Source organism: Bactrocera oleae, chromosome 5 (genome assembly GCF_042242935.1).
Source record: "Bactrocera oleae isolate idBacOlea1 chromosome 5, idBacOlea1, whole genome shotgun sequence".
In the NCBI taxonomy this organism is placed as follows: Eukaryota; Metazoa; Arthropoda; class Insecta; order Diptera; family Tephritidae; genus Bactrocera; species Bactrocera oleae.
Window position 1 is genome coordinate 50057163 of NC_091539.1, and position 17165 is coordinate 50074327.

A 17165-nucleotide genomic window follows, 5' to 3' on the forward strand; every position below is an offset into this window, starting at 1 on the left:
TGATTCTGTAAAAAGTTCTGCTGTCAACGCGGAGATAACTTTTTTTCAAGGGCTTGCCGGCAATGATCCCGCAAAGGCCAAGTTTTAAATATTTTCTCTTGAAAATTTCACAAAATTCTTCTTATATGATACATATATTTTGTTTGGATAAATGAAAAGTTTTTTTACCATATTTCATTTTTTATATTAAAAAACTAGATGATTGAAAATAGGATCGTATTTTGCTCGAGAAGACCCAGATGGGGTCACTCCTTGAAATTATATTTATATTTCGTAAATACATAAATTTTACTCATTAATACTACTAGATAACTTGAAATGGATTTTAATTTCCATATCAACTACAATTTCAGTCTTTAGCGACATATAGATGGCACATTCTGTATAAATTCACCTGTATTTTCTTCAAAATTTATACATAGTGACTCTTTTTTATTAGTAATTCTTTTTAATTACATTATTTTGCCACCCACATTGTAATAGTTTACTTATTTGAGCGATGTAGTGATGGCTACCCTTCTCTAATATGCATATGGATATATGTTTATACATATATTTATAAGTAAGGTTCCCTAAATGCTTCTTTTAAAGTGAGGTGTTTTGATTAAAAGATTATGACTTTCTTAATCTATCACAAAAATATAATTTTTTTTTTGAATATTCAAACCTCGATTAATAAAGCATTATTCCAGACTTTTTTTCTAAACATGTTGAAGCAGCTTAAGTCTCTTTCATCATTTCGTTATTTCAGGTTGAAATTTTTGATTCAGATTAATTCAGAAAATTGTTAATAGTAATTCCCCACATACCTACTTCCATTTATGCTAATAAATTGTACAATTCACACAAATTTCCCATTGGGAAAATTGTACAGAAAAGCTACATTAACATATACATATGAAAGTATTTGTGTATATGTTGCTCGGTTTTTTGTTCAGACACTTTCGCAGCAAAAATGTAATCCTCTATTTATTATTGTCAAAAAGTTAAGAAATAAATTGCCAACCACACCCTGCCAGTTATCTCTTTATTTGTTTGTTTGTATTGATGGTTTACTACAAGAGAAATATGTCGAGTGCAAGAGCTGGAACAATCACGACTATACACACATACGTACATACATCACTGGTACACATAAAACAAAAAATGTATGTATGTAATTTTTTGAAACAATTGAAAAGGAAAATATAGAAAGATGAACTCATCATGATTTGGAGTTTTAAAAATTAATATTGCTTCCATGTTTCATTATAAACAACCCAATTAATTTCTTTTGTTGAAATCCTGTCAAAAGTTGCGAAAATGAAAGGGTTGGCTAAAAGTATTGAAAATTATTACTGAAGCTCTGATACCAACATCTTCGCATAACTCCACAAGGACCAAATATTAAATAGGTCCAGTGACACTTGTAGCATCATAATGGCAAGCACATGAATAATGACTATAGCAGCAAATATTTCGAGGTGTTTAATGGGTCTGTAGTACTGTTCCAAATTTCTATAATTAATCAGTATAATTTCATAACTGAAACTTAATTCACATACTTATTCACTAAAAGATATTTGTTTAAAAAAAAGTTTCTGTCAAGCATCTCATTTCGAATATCGTTTTTTTAATATATTTTTTTCGTGTGGAATTTTTTCCACTTTATCGAAGTGGTCGTTGTTATAATATGGAGCTGAATTGATTAAAAAAGTTTCCTCCAATCTCTGTGCTCCCCACTAATATGTTAGTATCATTATCATTTCTTGTATCTCCCACTGACGCACAGGGCTTCACTCATAGTATAATGTTACTTTAATATTTATTTTCTCAAAAATTACTAGACATTTTTAAACATCTTCAATGATTCCATAGCTTGAGTTCAAAATTTTTCAAAAATAAAAATCATAACACTAATTTTTTGCGCGTAAAGGAATAACTAATAAAAAAAGAATATAATTTTCCAAATCTTTTTTAAATTTCCAAGGAATAGAAGGGGAGGTTACAATGCACATATCCTGATAAAATTGTTCAAGTAGTGGTGGCTTACATATATGTCCTTAGTAAAATTGGTTCAGTAATTGCCACCAAATCACGTACAGATCAATAGCAATGCTACTAGAGTTCAATTATAACAAGATTTCGAAATATCTTTTAGCTAGCACATTGCAGGATCTTGGTTCGACCCCAACATGAAAAATATCTTTAAGTTTTCTGACTTGAAAAAGACTTTTTTAAAACCTAAACCCCTGTTTAAAGAGTAATTTTTTCATTTAACAAAAAAATTACACATTTTGAAAATAAAATAAATTAAAAATTTCTTATACATTATGTATAACCGAAACTAATCGAAATAAATTTCCAACATATCCGTGCCTTTGCTGCATCCATCATAATTATATATACATTTCACTCAACCGAGATACTAAAAATTTATTTACCGATTTAACCCATTTGCTATGCAAATGAAATTTTGTACACAATTTGAATAGAAATGATAAAGAGCATTGTATACACGAGAAAGATAGTAACAGAAAAAAATGTAATAAAAATAACAACACTATGCGCAAAAGCCCCAACAAGGCAACAGCGGAGCCCACAAGGAGCCTTTGTATACTCGTGCACACACACATATTGAACACACATACACACCGTTGTGAGTATAGGTGAGTTTGGATTGTTTGTTAGACTGGGGAGCAACACCCGAGTGTATACCAACATGAAAATATGCAAATAGCATAAAAGTCTGGCACAGTTTCGCATGAAAGCGAGGCAAAAGCATACAAAGGACGCTCTACTGCTTTAGCAAGAACCAACAACAAATACACAAATACAAAGCACGGACGTGTGAAAACAGTTTAGTAAAGCAAAGTATTGAAGAATACACAGAAGAATATGATTTTCAAGCCGCGAAGCCGTAAACGCATTTGTTGGGGTAGTACACAAAGATTTTATGGAGTGTCAGGTGTGTAGTAGAGTAGGAGACTGCACAAAGAGGGACAAAGTTGGAGGAGAAAGCTTAAAGCTGTAGGAGACGAAAGCTTTTTTGGGGCTAAACTTTTCACTTACGAGAGTAGCCTTGCTATCCTACTTCTCCTAGTTAGAGCAGCGAGTTTAAGAGTTTGCTCTATTTGCCTTTCTCATATTACGTGCCACATTCCACAAACACGATCTCAAAGCCGAGGAGCATACGCAATTGAAGCGCAGTTTTCGCACATACTTCTGCAGCGCTTTTACAGCGCTTCGGTGTATAAAATCAAATTTTGAACTTCTACCATTTCCGCTCGCAGTTTTAATGTGACAGTGACAACGAAAAGCGCTAGCGTCCAATTGTGGAAACAATAAGAAAAAATTCAAATAACTCAAGCAAAATTGTTGCTAATTTTGTGAAAATATATATAATATAATAAAAAAATAATTATAGAAATAATTTTGTGTCAAATTAAAAGTTATTAAAAATTTGGAATAAAAGCCACTCAAAACAATTGAAAATGTAAATGCTCAAATCGACCGTAAAGTGATTTTCAATATTAATACAAATATAAAAATTAAACAGCAGAGAAATAACAACAACAGTAACAGTTAAATAAGTGATTTACAACTTCCGTTACTGGGTGTGTGTGTGTAGTAGTGCAATTTGTTAGAAATGGGTGGCGGCGAAGTCAAAGTCGCTACTGTGGATGTGGAGAGCGGTGATAATATGGCCACACTTCCGGTGTCACGCTCGCACACAACCGGCAGCAATGATAGCGCCGAGAAGAATAATGCAGCCAACAAGGAAATGGAATTAAAGAACGTCATGCCGCAACCATTGCAAAGGTTAATATCGCAATTTTATTATTTTTTCGACAAATTGTGTGTGAAATGCAGGTTAAAAAATTATACTAAAAAGAAAAAAATGCACCATAAAATTTTTGAAAAATTTTAAAGAGATTTTACAGTAAATTTACTATAAAAAATAATAATAATTAACGTAAAACTTGAAAAATCGAATGTATGAACCATAAGTATTTTAAACAAATTGTTAAGTATTTTTTGCGAAACTTGAGCAAAAGTATTGATATATTCGAAAATATAAGGGTTCGAAAATTGATTAGCCGTTTGGCGACCACTTTCAGAGTTTGGTCTATATAATATATTTTAAATGATTAATTTAATAATTGTACGAATATTGATATTACAAATTAACGCAAAAAAGAGTAAAAAATAATTTTTTGTGCACTCACCATAATCAATTACCCAATATATACTATATGAGAAAGTTACCAATATCTGAAAAGACAAAAAATATATAAGTCTTTTTTTAAATTATTTTTAACCGATACCGTGAAAACACTTCAAACAAAAAAACAGATATTAATTTCGGCTGCATCAAAGCTATAATACCCTACACAAATATATAAGAGTCTTTACAAGCATTTGATTCCGATCGTTCAGTTTATATAACAGCTTTATGATATGGTGGTCCGATATCGGCGACTCCGACAAATGAGCAGCTTCATGAGGGACTAGTTCGCGTATATACAGACAAACGGACAGACAGACGGTCATGGCTAAATCATCACATCTCGTTCTGCTGATTATTTATATATTGTACATATATACTTTATAGATCTCCGAAGTTTCCTTCTGGGTGTTACAAACTTCGTAGTAAACTTAGTATACTCTGTTCAATAGTTTCAAACTTAACGCATAGGGATTTTCGGAGGCAACAGATGCGCAACAGAAACACTTCGTTACTGCTACCAATTAAAACAAAAAAAAATATTTTTTATAACTTTATATATTCAGCGGATTTCAATTATCTCCTCAAAATTATGCAATAAATTTCATATGAGCGTCTATCGCTCCTGAAAGAGCTCATAGCATTTAGGAAGAGTAAGACTGTGTTCGTACACGAAGACTTTTGTTCCGGAAACTCATCGTTTGCAGGGGAGGGACGATGAGGAAACACGAAAAGCACTAGATGCTCGTGTTCGGCCAAAAAACTTGGTGCTCATAACAGTGACTCCTTTTAATTTAAAAATTCATATGAATTTGTACAATATGTTCGTCAATTTAAAAATTTCCCGTTAATGAGCAAACAAAGGTTTTCTGTGTGAACCCTGTCTAAGCTATAATTCTCTCAGATGAGGGATGGGAGGATGATGCAGAGTGTCAAATATCACTAAAAATGTTTGATTAAAAAATCGTTTAATTTCTTATAAGTTTAATAACGGAGCTTAAGGCTGATAGCTAACTTGCAAAAGGTTCAGTTTTATTTATATAGATTAAAATAAATAAATAATATAGAAATAGAAATTTTATATGTGGTTTTATAAGTAAATCATAAAATACCAATATTGCTCTATAATCTATAGTCATTACCAAGAAATGTACATTTTATAGCAGTCATAATAGAGTTTGATTAATTCTATACTTTTTTTTGTGGTAATAAAATCTATTTTACAGCTATTTTAGAAAAAGAAACCATAAATTATAATATAAAGCTTTTCATATAAAAAAAAGTAGCAAATGCTTCTACTAATATACAAAATAAGTACGACATAATTACTGGTCAAAAATATTTAGTCAATCACCGCACTTAACGAATTTACAGTAACCGAAACTACCTTGATATTTACACGTTAAAAGTTTGCCATCTCAGGAATAATCCTGTACACTATGTCGAGAAGCAGGGGTGGGTTTCTTAATTATCGCAAATAATTCCACATTAGTCTCCTGATAGTATTTATATGGTATATTCTAATAGCACTGATGTCGTAACATTATATGCTCTCCAACTGTCTTTAAATCCCCAAGCTTTGCAGAGTAGTGCATGAAACAAACTAAACCAGTTGTTCAAATAAAGTGGCAGTACTAGCATTGCAACCCTGTGCTAACATGTACTCTGACGCTTTGTTGCGCTTCTGCCTTAATACAGAAATTTTTCTTTCTGCGGCAAAAAATATTTTGGTAACCTCTTAGTTTCGAGTTTTGCGTTTTTGCTTTTCAAACAACAATATTATATTTAAAATCTTATGTTTTGAAAACCAATCATAAAAATTGTTTGTGTTTTCATTTTTGATAGTCGTTTGTTATATAAGCCATTCACAATGGTTTGACTGGTCTAAAATGTGCAAAACAAAAATTGATAGCATTGAAGACAGCGGTTATACCACTTTATTGAGGTATCCGCATAATCTCTTGTAATAATTTAACTCGATAACTTTATTGTTGCTTTTAAAAGTCAATTTTTGAGTAGACAAATGGCCAATCAAAAAAGGATTCTGCTACGTAAGTCATTCTAAATAACTTTGGGCACACAGATCACAAAGACTAAGATCTTTAGCTATAAAAATTCAGGTTTGATTTTAAACTTTGCTTGCTTTTAAAGAACTGGTCAGATTTTATTTATGCATTAGCATAGCGAGATGTCGTGGGAGCCTGAGTTTACAGAACAGTTTGTTGTAACATAAGCTGTTAAATAATTAATTTAATTAATTTGCTTAGCGCCAAACCAGAGACGATTACAATCAGCACCGAGTTACAATCAGAGAAGAACTTTAAATATTCATAAACAAAGATAATTAAAAGGGAATAAATGATGAAAGACAGATGACAAGTGCAAAAGTTAGATAAGATAGTATTTCTGATCTTGACATTATTAGAAAAGAAACTTAAACTAGTGTAAATAATTCTAAACATAAGCCTTTCTTTCGACGAAGTGAGTATGTAGTTAAATATGGACTATAATGTTTGGCTTTTCGTATTTCAATAACGTGCAGTTTCATTGGAGGACTAGTGGTATCAAATATGAAATAATTGCTCGCTATTGAAGCTAAGAGCTTAGGTATAATAAAGAAAGAGCTTAAAGGATTGCGAATGTCATCAATCTAAATAAACTAAATCCTGATCTATATAAATTTCATTTTGAGATTACGAGCTACGATCGGCAAAAACTAAGAATTAAACGGTTGCTCCGTAGGTATAATACCCGATTTGTTTGTATAGCAGCTGTTGGCTATAGTGATCCGCTCTAAAAAAAAATTTCTGATATTATAGCGTTGCCTTAGAAAATAAACCATGCTAAATTTCGTAAAGATAGCTTGTCAAATGAAAAAATTTTTCCATACAAGAACTTGATTTTGATAGTTAAGTTGGTATGGCAGCTATATGCTATAGTGGTCCGATATCAGCGCTTCCAACAAATAAGCAGCCTCTTGGAGAGAAAATAATGGATGCAAAATTTGAGATCGATATTTCTAAAGTTGAGATAATATACCCTGTTTAGGATATAAAAAGGCAGCTTTAACTGGAAACGGATTTTATCCAGAGCTCAAAAGTTTTTTTCAGCAAAATTATTATCAAACATGTATAATATACATAAAGCTTTCAGCTGACAAACATACATATATTTGCATAGCATTAGGGTAAACACAAACAATGTTAACAAACAATTTGCACACTCCAACAATTTTCGCACTCAGTCATGAACGACTTGTCAACGCGACATTTACAAGGAAATCATGGCTGCGAACATGAACCTTATTGTATTAGTGACAACAACAACAAGAACAGTGCACACAGACTATGCTATAAAAATGACATTCCTGCTGGAATAACTGTGAATCCGGCATGGGATTACGCGACCAAGCTGCAGGCGAACCAATGGTGAGACGAAGAGAGCAAAGGGGGCGAAAAATAAAAAAAGACATTACATAGAAGGCAGTAAAATAAAGAATGCAATGAAATTGATGAATTACTTGCAACATCAAGTTGCACATTGTCACATTGAGGCGCGCATAGTGTAGCGCGCAAGCAAGCTGCATGCAACGAGGGCACGCTGACTGAGTGACTGACGGATTTGGATGTTGAATCCTCTACAAGCATGCTTAGGCATATATTCGTATATGTGTGTTTGTGAGTGTCTGCATGTTGCATGTATGTCGTTGGACACTTGTCGATGTACGTGCAACAGCAGCTAACGGGCAACCAACTTCTGGGGGTATGTGGAAGGTGGCACCATGTTGGACGTTGCGCAACGAAGAGTTAGCATCGCATAGGAATGCTTGTGAATGCCCCAAAGCAAATCAGAATAAAGCGTGAGGAATCAAGTTAAATAATGTCATAAGCTACTGGCTGGCAGAGTTAGAGGGTGGAGGTGAAAGATGCATATTTCTAATATTTGTTTTTGTTGTTGGATAACTTTTTTTTTTTAGTGAAGTATGTGAAAAAGTTTGCATATTTGCATAAGTGCTACCGAGGCTACCATCTATGGGGGAGGTCGAGTGTGCAGAAATGTTAGAAATCAGTTATTACTCTCTACATTTTAGGTGACAACTAATGAAGTGTGTTCTACAGTTTGCGAAGTTGTTGCACGAGTGAGGGAAAGGAAGAAAAAATACACACATACTTGCATGATGTGTATGACAAATGGGACACGATTCATTTAAAGTACAAGTGATCATATATATTATTTAAAATTTACATAAATCAGTTGCTAACAAGTTTATCTAAGGATTTTGCTCGATTTTTTCGAAAAATATATATACTTGTAAACACTATATGTATAACACATATATGGTATTATGTTATTAAAGATATGAATGTGCAACTTGCTTTGTGCCAAAGCCTATTTCTAACCCTATTATAAGCAGAGGGCTTCGTTTAGGTTCGGAAAGTAGCGGAAGAAGGGTGAAAACAGGAATATAGCATTTGATTCTTTTTCCCAATTCAATAATTTTATAGCCAACTGCTTCTAAATATATGCCTCTCACTCTTTCAATGTTGGGAAATATTTGGTGGTGAAGTTTTTTTTTCGCAAATTTTCAGTTTAAATCACTTTGAGAAGCAGCTCACTTGTTCAAAATAACCGCTAGTAAATAGCTTTCTACACTTCCATATTAAAGTCTTTGATTCGACAAGCTTTGGAGAGTAGTGAATCGAACAAATTGTACAATGTGAGGGTTGCGAAGGGTTGCAAGCCCTAACAAGTGCTCTAACGCATCCACAATTATATTTTTGCTTTGACTGAGAAACTCTTTGTAACGAAAAAAAGAAACATATGGGTAAAAGTCTAGTCTTTTCTAAAAAAAAAATAAAATTTTCTATAATTTATTTCGAATCTTAAATTTTTGAAAACCAATAACAAAAAATTTTTGCATTTTAATTTTTGAGTGTAAATTGTCATTTGTGTCATATATAATGTCAAAACTGGTCTGAAATGCGTAAAAGAAAACTTGGTAGCATTGAAGATAGCACATATACTACTTTAAACTTGTTTGGCACTTTTACATGTAATTTTTTATACAAGAGAGCGGCGCGGAAAGAAAACAAGTAGAGAATTGGCGAATCGAAAATAGTATATATTTCGCACTTTTGCGATAAGTCGACAATTTTGTAACTAATATGAATGGTATATATATACATAGATTTACGATTAATTATATCGAGGACAATTTTGTACTAGTAAAAATATGTTAACGGTCATAATATCATCGCATTCGTTTTATAAAGAAGCTGGAGCTAAATAGCTCGACCATGATAGCTCTAAGGAGCTACTGAGAATATATGGTATGCTATAGGCAGTAGTGAAAAATGCGTGACGGCGCGAGTCGCAATTGGTCTATTTGAAAATAAATACAGTTCGCTTTTACTTTTTATGAACTACTGTTGATGAGTAGCGTTGAAGCAGCTGTTCTAGCTCTCTCTCTCTCTTTCAACATACTTATGGCAGCGAAGGGAAATAGTTCGTTGTGTAGTGTTGCTGAATCGTGGTTAGTTCGAACGTGGAACCAAGTTTCCTTTAAAATAAGCTAACTTCCACCTGACCACAGCAGTCAGCCGTATTCTACTTACAGAAGGACGACAGACTTTAAAAAAGCGGTGCACTTGCTGCTCTTGCAAGTAACCTCACATAAAGATACTCATATTTTGAAAGGTGATAGTCAGATATTTTACGAAATTAGGAGAAGGAGGAATGGTCGCTCTCGATATGTTGAAATGTGTACCAGAGAAATCTAGATGTGAAGCTAGTGAAGACTTTGTTAGATGTGAAACAACCGAAATCTTCTTGAAAGCAGATGTTCTTTTTAGTACTATATAAGCGTGAATTGTAGCATAAAAAGTTAGGAAAGGGGAGAGTTTATCTCAATATATTTTGCATATTGTAATTGGTGGGAGATTTATTAAAAGAATTTGGTTTTGGAAACTCAGAACTTGAAAGCAAATCAGAGCCTGAATAAACTAAACGCTGTTTCGAAATTGGAAGCAAACCAACACGTTTAGTATATGTAGATCTATACAGCTAATTCTAACAAAAATAGGTTTCTTTCGTGATACATATTTTCGTCTTTTAGACTTGATTTTAATAATAAATTTTCTTTACTTAAATTTAAAAAAAATGTCTCTATACTTGGATGATGCTTTCAATTTCAGAGATTGTATTTTTCCAATTACTTAATTTCGAATTTACCAATTGTAAGTGGTGAAGCCCCGAATTCAAACTAGAAATAAAAATATTAAAAGTAAAATATAATTTTAATGACATGTCATCATAAAATATGCAACTCAAAAACCCCACACAAACAAAAATCACCAGAATATTTCATTGGCTGCCTTTCAAGCGCATCCTTCTACAAAAGAGTGTGGAAATGGAATATTTTCATTCGACGTTGCCGCAAACTGGATGATATTTTGTGTATTCGAGCGCGGTGCACTTGGCTTAATGCAATATTTGAGGAGAAACCAGGGGCTGGCGACGCACCAATAATCCAACTGCCATTCAACCAGCTCGTCAGCACGCTCACCCAACGCTGCGCTGCAGCACAACGATTTGTAGGTGTTTTTTAGTTTCAGGCTGTACGTTTCCGGGGAGCTGGCTGCGCTTGCGCATAATAAGAACGCCGCTGCAGAATTGGGTCGCTCCTCTTGTGCATATTTTAACCTGCCTCAAGAATCTGTGGGCTCGCTTTACAGTTGCTATACAGCGCTATGATTGGTGCTGATGCTGGTGATGATGATAATAATGGTTGAATAGTTGTGTGAGTGGGTGGCAATCGGGTGGACGGCGCAAGTGGGGGTTGTTGGTGTAAATATTTGTTGCTTTCAGCATTACAATACACAAACAGTAGTCAAGTTGTTTTCCATTTTGTTGCAATGCACTTAAATGCTTGATGAGTGTGCGAGCGGCCAAAATGGTTGTGCGACAAAAATATAAAATACCCGTTAGTTTTGTGTGAATGTTCTTGGGAATACGTACATATGTATTTTCATACATACATAAGTACATATGTATTTTCAAATACATATTTACGCTGGTGCAAATAGATGAAAATATGCAAATCCTTGCTTTGAATTCATTTCACTGTGCAATGAGTTGCACAATCACAAAATAATTGCAAGTATAAATAAAAAATTTATATATGGTATATTCATAAGCATATAACGTATGTGAGTGGTATGTGATATTTATTTGTTTTAAAGCGAATTTGATTTGTTTGATTTTTGTTCATTCGAAAATAATAAAGCAAAAAACAGAACAAAAAATTCCTTGAAGTATTCACCGAAAGTGATTATTTGAATACAAATGATTTCACTTTTTAATAAATTTCGAAAACAACTTTTACATTACTTATTAAGTTACAATAAATGATAAGATTTAAGCATCGAGCTTTTGATATTATTTATATTCAATTAAGCACACGACTGCTTCGTAGGTAGCCAATTGTAGGCAAGTGAACCGCGCTGCACTTTATTTCATGGCATTGACTCCTACATCCTGTCCTACATCGTGTAGCGAAACTGGTCGCCGCTCAGCACGCGATTTTTCTAATACTTACATTTTTAAATTCGTGATATCTTCCGAATCGAATAATTCAAAAATCTATGTAAAGGCATTGAATCAGGTTTGAATACGAAGTAATTAATTTTGATAAGGATTAATACTAAGGTACAAATAAAGAGCTTTTACTGTAGCGGCATTTTAATTAATATATTATTTTTTAAAATAAACAACACTTATCCTAACCTAACTATAACGGTTAGATATGTGCTAAGGCGGCATTTTTTGTAAATAATTATACGTTCTACAAAGTCGTAGTACATTATTTTGTTCTATAATATAATAGTATTCGCAGCGCTTGTCATATAAGGAATTATTTTTTACACCTTGGGTTACATTACCGGCGTTATAGTAAGGATCTCTAACAAAATATAATATAGCCTATGTTCACCGGAGAAAGTGTACCAGTAGCTTGCCAACCGTGAAATAATTTTTTGAAACTGTGACGTAGTTTCAGATCCGATTCTAATCTAACAAACAAAGAAACAATCAATCTTTCCTCATTATAATAATTATATAGCTTCAGTACTTGTAAGGTGGGCGTGGTTATTACAACTTTTCTCGCCTTAAAAGGAAGACTGCTTTTTTCGCTCATATTTCGATTGACCTTCGGATGACACACATGTTTTATTTGACGTGATCGACACGGTGGGGTAAATTGCGCCCAAATTCAAATTTAAAAAAAAATATAGTTTTAAAATGAATAGTCTTTTTGTATTTAGCCTAAGAAAACAGCTATAAAATATCCATGATATTATTTAACTTTTATTGATTTTAAGAAATCTTCCGTCAAAGGGAAACAGTTTCTTTTACGCCAGCGTGCCTTCTAAAGGTTAATATGACTTTGGCAGCTTTAAACAAATATGCTTTTTTTTATAAGGCTGAACCAAAATTTTATTCTAAACGTAATTCGTTGATAATTTCGTCCATATATTTTTCTATAAATATTTTAAATTCTAATGCTATCTTCGAAGTATAAATATTGAGTATTAAGTACTAGCATATATTCTGGCACAAATTTATGATTTTTCAGCTGCCTTTATTCCTGGTAACTAGAATATTAAGTATAAAGAAACAATGATTGAATAGGCAAGTTTGGACCATATTTTAAATAATATTAGCTTGTTCAGAATCAGCAAAAGAAAAATATTTTTGATTCTTATATAGAGTTTGTAAAAGAACCAAATATGATAAATCGATAGATACACTTGTGAAAATTTTACGATTAGCATCTTATCAGAACCAATGCTTTGACTACTGTCTGAAAAGCGAAAGGTTTACCAAAAGATAATTTAGAAAAAAATTACAACAGATATAGAAAATATATTTTCTGTTGTCACTATTAGCGGTCTTTTTCGAAAATCTTACATACTCTAGTAATAATTACATTGGTACATCTCTATCATCAATCTATCATCACAATTCTGTACCAATTTTCATTTTTAACGAGCATTTAATTCACTCCTTTGTTGAGTGTAATCAAAATTTCACTTCGATGCCAGTTTTTATTGATTCAAAGCAGGTCGTATGTACAAGAAAGAATTAAAGTTGTGTAAAAAGTATATACTATCCATGAAACTTTGTATTTTATGTGTCGATATTCCTTTATACACATTTTTTTGGGAATAAAATCTAAACTATTGAGCTTTCCGCCCATATTTTGCTGAACGTACTTGCAATAAGAGGCTTAAGTGGTTATTGCAGGAGTAAAAGTACCAACGCTGCAGTTTAATTGATGAATTAATTTTTTGTATGATATTTTTTTATTTTTTGTTTATAAATATTGTATTTTATTATTTTGTTTAAAAATATATTTTTTTGTTTAATTTTTTTTTCAAAATATGACATATTTAATTTATTGCTTTCTTTTTTGAACTATTGCTGCTAATATGAATAGGATATTATTGAGTAAATTACATTTTTTAATATTCGCTTCATAAACATACAGATATATGCTTGAATTTGCCAGACTTGCGAAGAAAAAGCTTTTAAATTTTGCAATTGAATATGATTTTATTTATACAAGTATTTATATTTCCCAGCTACTAACATACCCACACATACATTTTTAGCGTTGGCTTTCAACTTTTTTTTTACATAAAATTGTAAATCTATGTACACAAAGCAACACACAAATGAAGCTCCCGTTTTATGCCTAAAATAAAATTCACTAATTCCATTCGTGCTTTCCTACAGTTTACTCCATCCCACTGTAATATTATCCGAAGCAAAATATTTTTTGTGCTTTATAATAATCCCTGTCAGTCAAAAGTATGTATGTATTTCATATTGTGTACAGCACAATTTCCAATTTGAGTGAAATCGCTGACAATTGAATATAAATTAATTTTGGGAAAATTGTTATTGTTCCAGGGTTTGCTATTCAATAAAGCCAAATCCAAATCGAAGCTTTCTACCAGCTAAAATCACCGTGCATGGCACTTATCAAACTAACATAATAACCGGACCAATTGAGCTATGGTAATTAACAATATCGAATAGGTATACTAAACAAGTAATTTTTTTTTGAACAACAAAGTTTTACAATACTTGATTGTATTGAAAACAAAAGAAAGCAGGATATGCTTGGTTAGTATGTGGTGGTGGTAAGAGACCAGCTTTTAAGTAGTCTTATGGTTATAGTTAAAAAAACTCTTACTTTGCTACCTTAACTAACTGAACGAGTATAAAAAATATAAAAAAAAGTTAAATAATTTTTTATATACATGAAAAAATTATAAATATTTACTTTTTACATATAACGAAGGTTTAATTCGCTTATATTATAACAAACCACATAAAAAGTTGCTCATACGCCATGCACTCAAGTGAGCGTAGCCAAAATACATAAAACAAAAGTTAGCTTAACCAACTGCTACAAAAAATTAAAAGTGCTTAAACACAAAATAATATAATATTTGTTTTGGTTTTGGCACCAACAAAGGCATAATGCCGACCCGAGAGGCCGCTGCCGCCCCAAGCGTACGTGTTTACATTATTAAATATAACCAACAGACATAATTTTATGGCAATGGCCCTCGGCTTTTATTCGCAGCGTTATGGATAATTGCTTGTGGGATGCCGTTTAGCGTCCAACAAGTGGCCAAATCAATTACGTATGGAAGGGTATTAGAGAGAAGTACGAAATCCCATAAAAAATAATTGAAAATTAATAAATTTTTGGAAATATTCACATAAAAGGAATCTAAAATCATGCAAAAACAATATTAAAATTTTGTTTGCAACATGGCGTGTGCATCACAAAATTACTTTTCCATTTCTAATTTTTTTGATTTTTGTAAACAATTCTCTAAAACTTTTTTTTTAAAGATTTCATTGAAGTGTTCTCACGCGTGCCGGCATTTATGTTTTGCATTTAATTAGTGCCCAAATTTATGTTACTTGATCTGTTTGAGAGCTCATATTTTTTCATTCAAAATTCAAAAAATTTCCACTTGTGCAAATTATGCTAACACTTTGAGATGTGCATATTCCGAGAAGCGATTTTTGAAAAATTCAATTTTTAGACTTTAAGTGAAAAACGACCAAACAATTATATAAATACTTAGCAGTGGTTTTTAGGGGCCTCCATATCATATTTATATTCCAAAAAATCAAAAGTTTTATTAAAATATTTCCAAAACTTTACTGCATGAAGCATAGAAAACTTGAGGCAAATGAGTTTAAGGCCGAAGAGACCTTGACTGCATAAATTTGAAATTTTATACTTAAGCATACTCAAACAACAAAAGAGGATGCTGCTATGAAAAACAAGAATAAGAGCACACAAAACAGAGAAATTAATAAAACAAAACTTGAAAACTTTGTATTATGTTTGCTATTCTCAAGAAATATAATGTTGTGAACTTGTAAATAAAACGTTTATGTGAAATAATGCAATACACTGGATGCCGTGAATACTATACACATAAAATCTGAATTATAAGAATAAATAAATATAATGCTTTTTGGGAAATAAACAACTAAGTAATTTAGATGCGTATAAATCAAAGCGGATACTTTGTAATAATTTACTCCTTATTCCTCAGTATAAGGAGGACTCAATATTATAAATATTGTTTAACACAACTTTTTTCCTACCACTCTGTTGAGTTCAGCGTCATTGATATGATGATGCTAACTAACAATAAATTAGAAGAATAATGAATTTTGTCTACACAGTGTTCTTCGATTCCTCTCAATCGTCAGGTTAGAAAATTCTACGTTAGTTTAGATTGCCTTGAATACCTTTTGACTGAAACTTCCGATTTTTTTTGGGAACTCCAAAAAGCATCTTGATTTCTGCTACTCTCCGCAGCATTTTTCAAATAAAATTTATATACTTGTATAAATATATAATTACATACAGATCACATATTTATAATATGCGATGAGCAGTCTTTAATGAAAAGTAAATACAACTGCACCTATAAAGTGCTTCTGTCTGCTCGTAATCAGATTTTATTAAAATAAATCCACTCTTGTATAATAGCCTAAAATTTTAGAATTCATAGGAATATAACTGACAGGTTTGGTATAACTTATTTGGCCAACAATTAGATTAGCTTAGGGTAAAAGGTCACTCCTGGTACAAGCGCTAACAAGCGTTAACACTTGAATAGCTTAGACTGGTAATCCGTTGTAAAATCCAAAACTCATATATATCGATCTCGAACACTCTAATAATTCGACAAATGCCTTGAGCCTATTAGAAATTTTATTAGAGCAGCTAATATCAGTTTAGGGTATATCTTTGGTTCGCCGAGATGTCTCAACCTTAGTCTTGCAAACGCTTGGCAATGAAGAGGAAGTGCGTGGATGTTTCAACCTCACTTTCCTACATATATACAACTTCGACAATTTTCGATCGTTAAGATTTTTGCCTGGGGCAAGTAGTTTAACATAAAACTTTAACTTAATCAAATTTCATTAATTACTTTATAGAATTGGTTTAAAGGAGGAGTCTTCATTGCTTTTTGCTCTTTATTCCAAACTAAAAATATATACTCATATGTAAATATTTCAGTCACTAGAAGCTCAGGGGTTAAGTAAGTGTAAAGTTATAAGTATTTGTCGTGATAGTAAACATGGTTCTGTAAGTTATTTATTATATTTGATGAAATTCTAAATAATGTGCAAGCATAATAGATAAAATTATTAAACCTGTTCTTCTCTTTACTTTTTCCGACGTTTGTTTGAGGGCAAAACTTATTAGATCATGACTTCGTTAACGAAAATAGAGAAATGACAAGTTTGACAGTTTCATTATCTTTTTATTATATCTATATGGCTCTGGACATAGCTTCTCGCAAGCTATGAAAATAATAATTATTATATTATTATAAATAATCATTCTTGA

At 32.1% G+C, this 17165-nt stretch overlaps 1 protein-coding gene across 13 annotated transcripts in view; it reads left to right on the forward strand.

Moving 5' to 3' along the window:
* Window positions 1–17165, forward strand: part of OtopLa (Otopetrin-like a) — a 113170-nt gene that overhangs the window by 73106 nt on the left and 22899 nt on the right. For 6 of the 13 annotated variants that reach the window (XM_070110786.1, XM_070110785.1, XM_070110787.1 and 3 more), the window contains one exon: window positions 14180–14287. The exons of 5 other annotated variants lie outside the window; for them this stretch is intronic. In XM_070110786.1, coding sequence (XP_069966887.1) covers window positions 14180–14287 — 108 coding nt within the window. Of the gene's footprint in view, window positions 1–3432; window positions 3802–14179; window positions 14288–17165 lie in introns of those variants that run through there. 2 more of the 13 variants (XM_070110792.1, XM_036365800.2) reach the window with 2 other exon arrangements.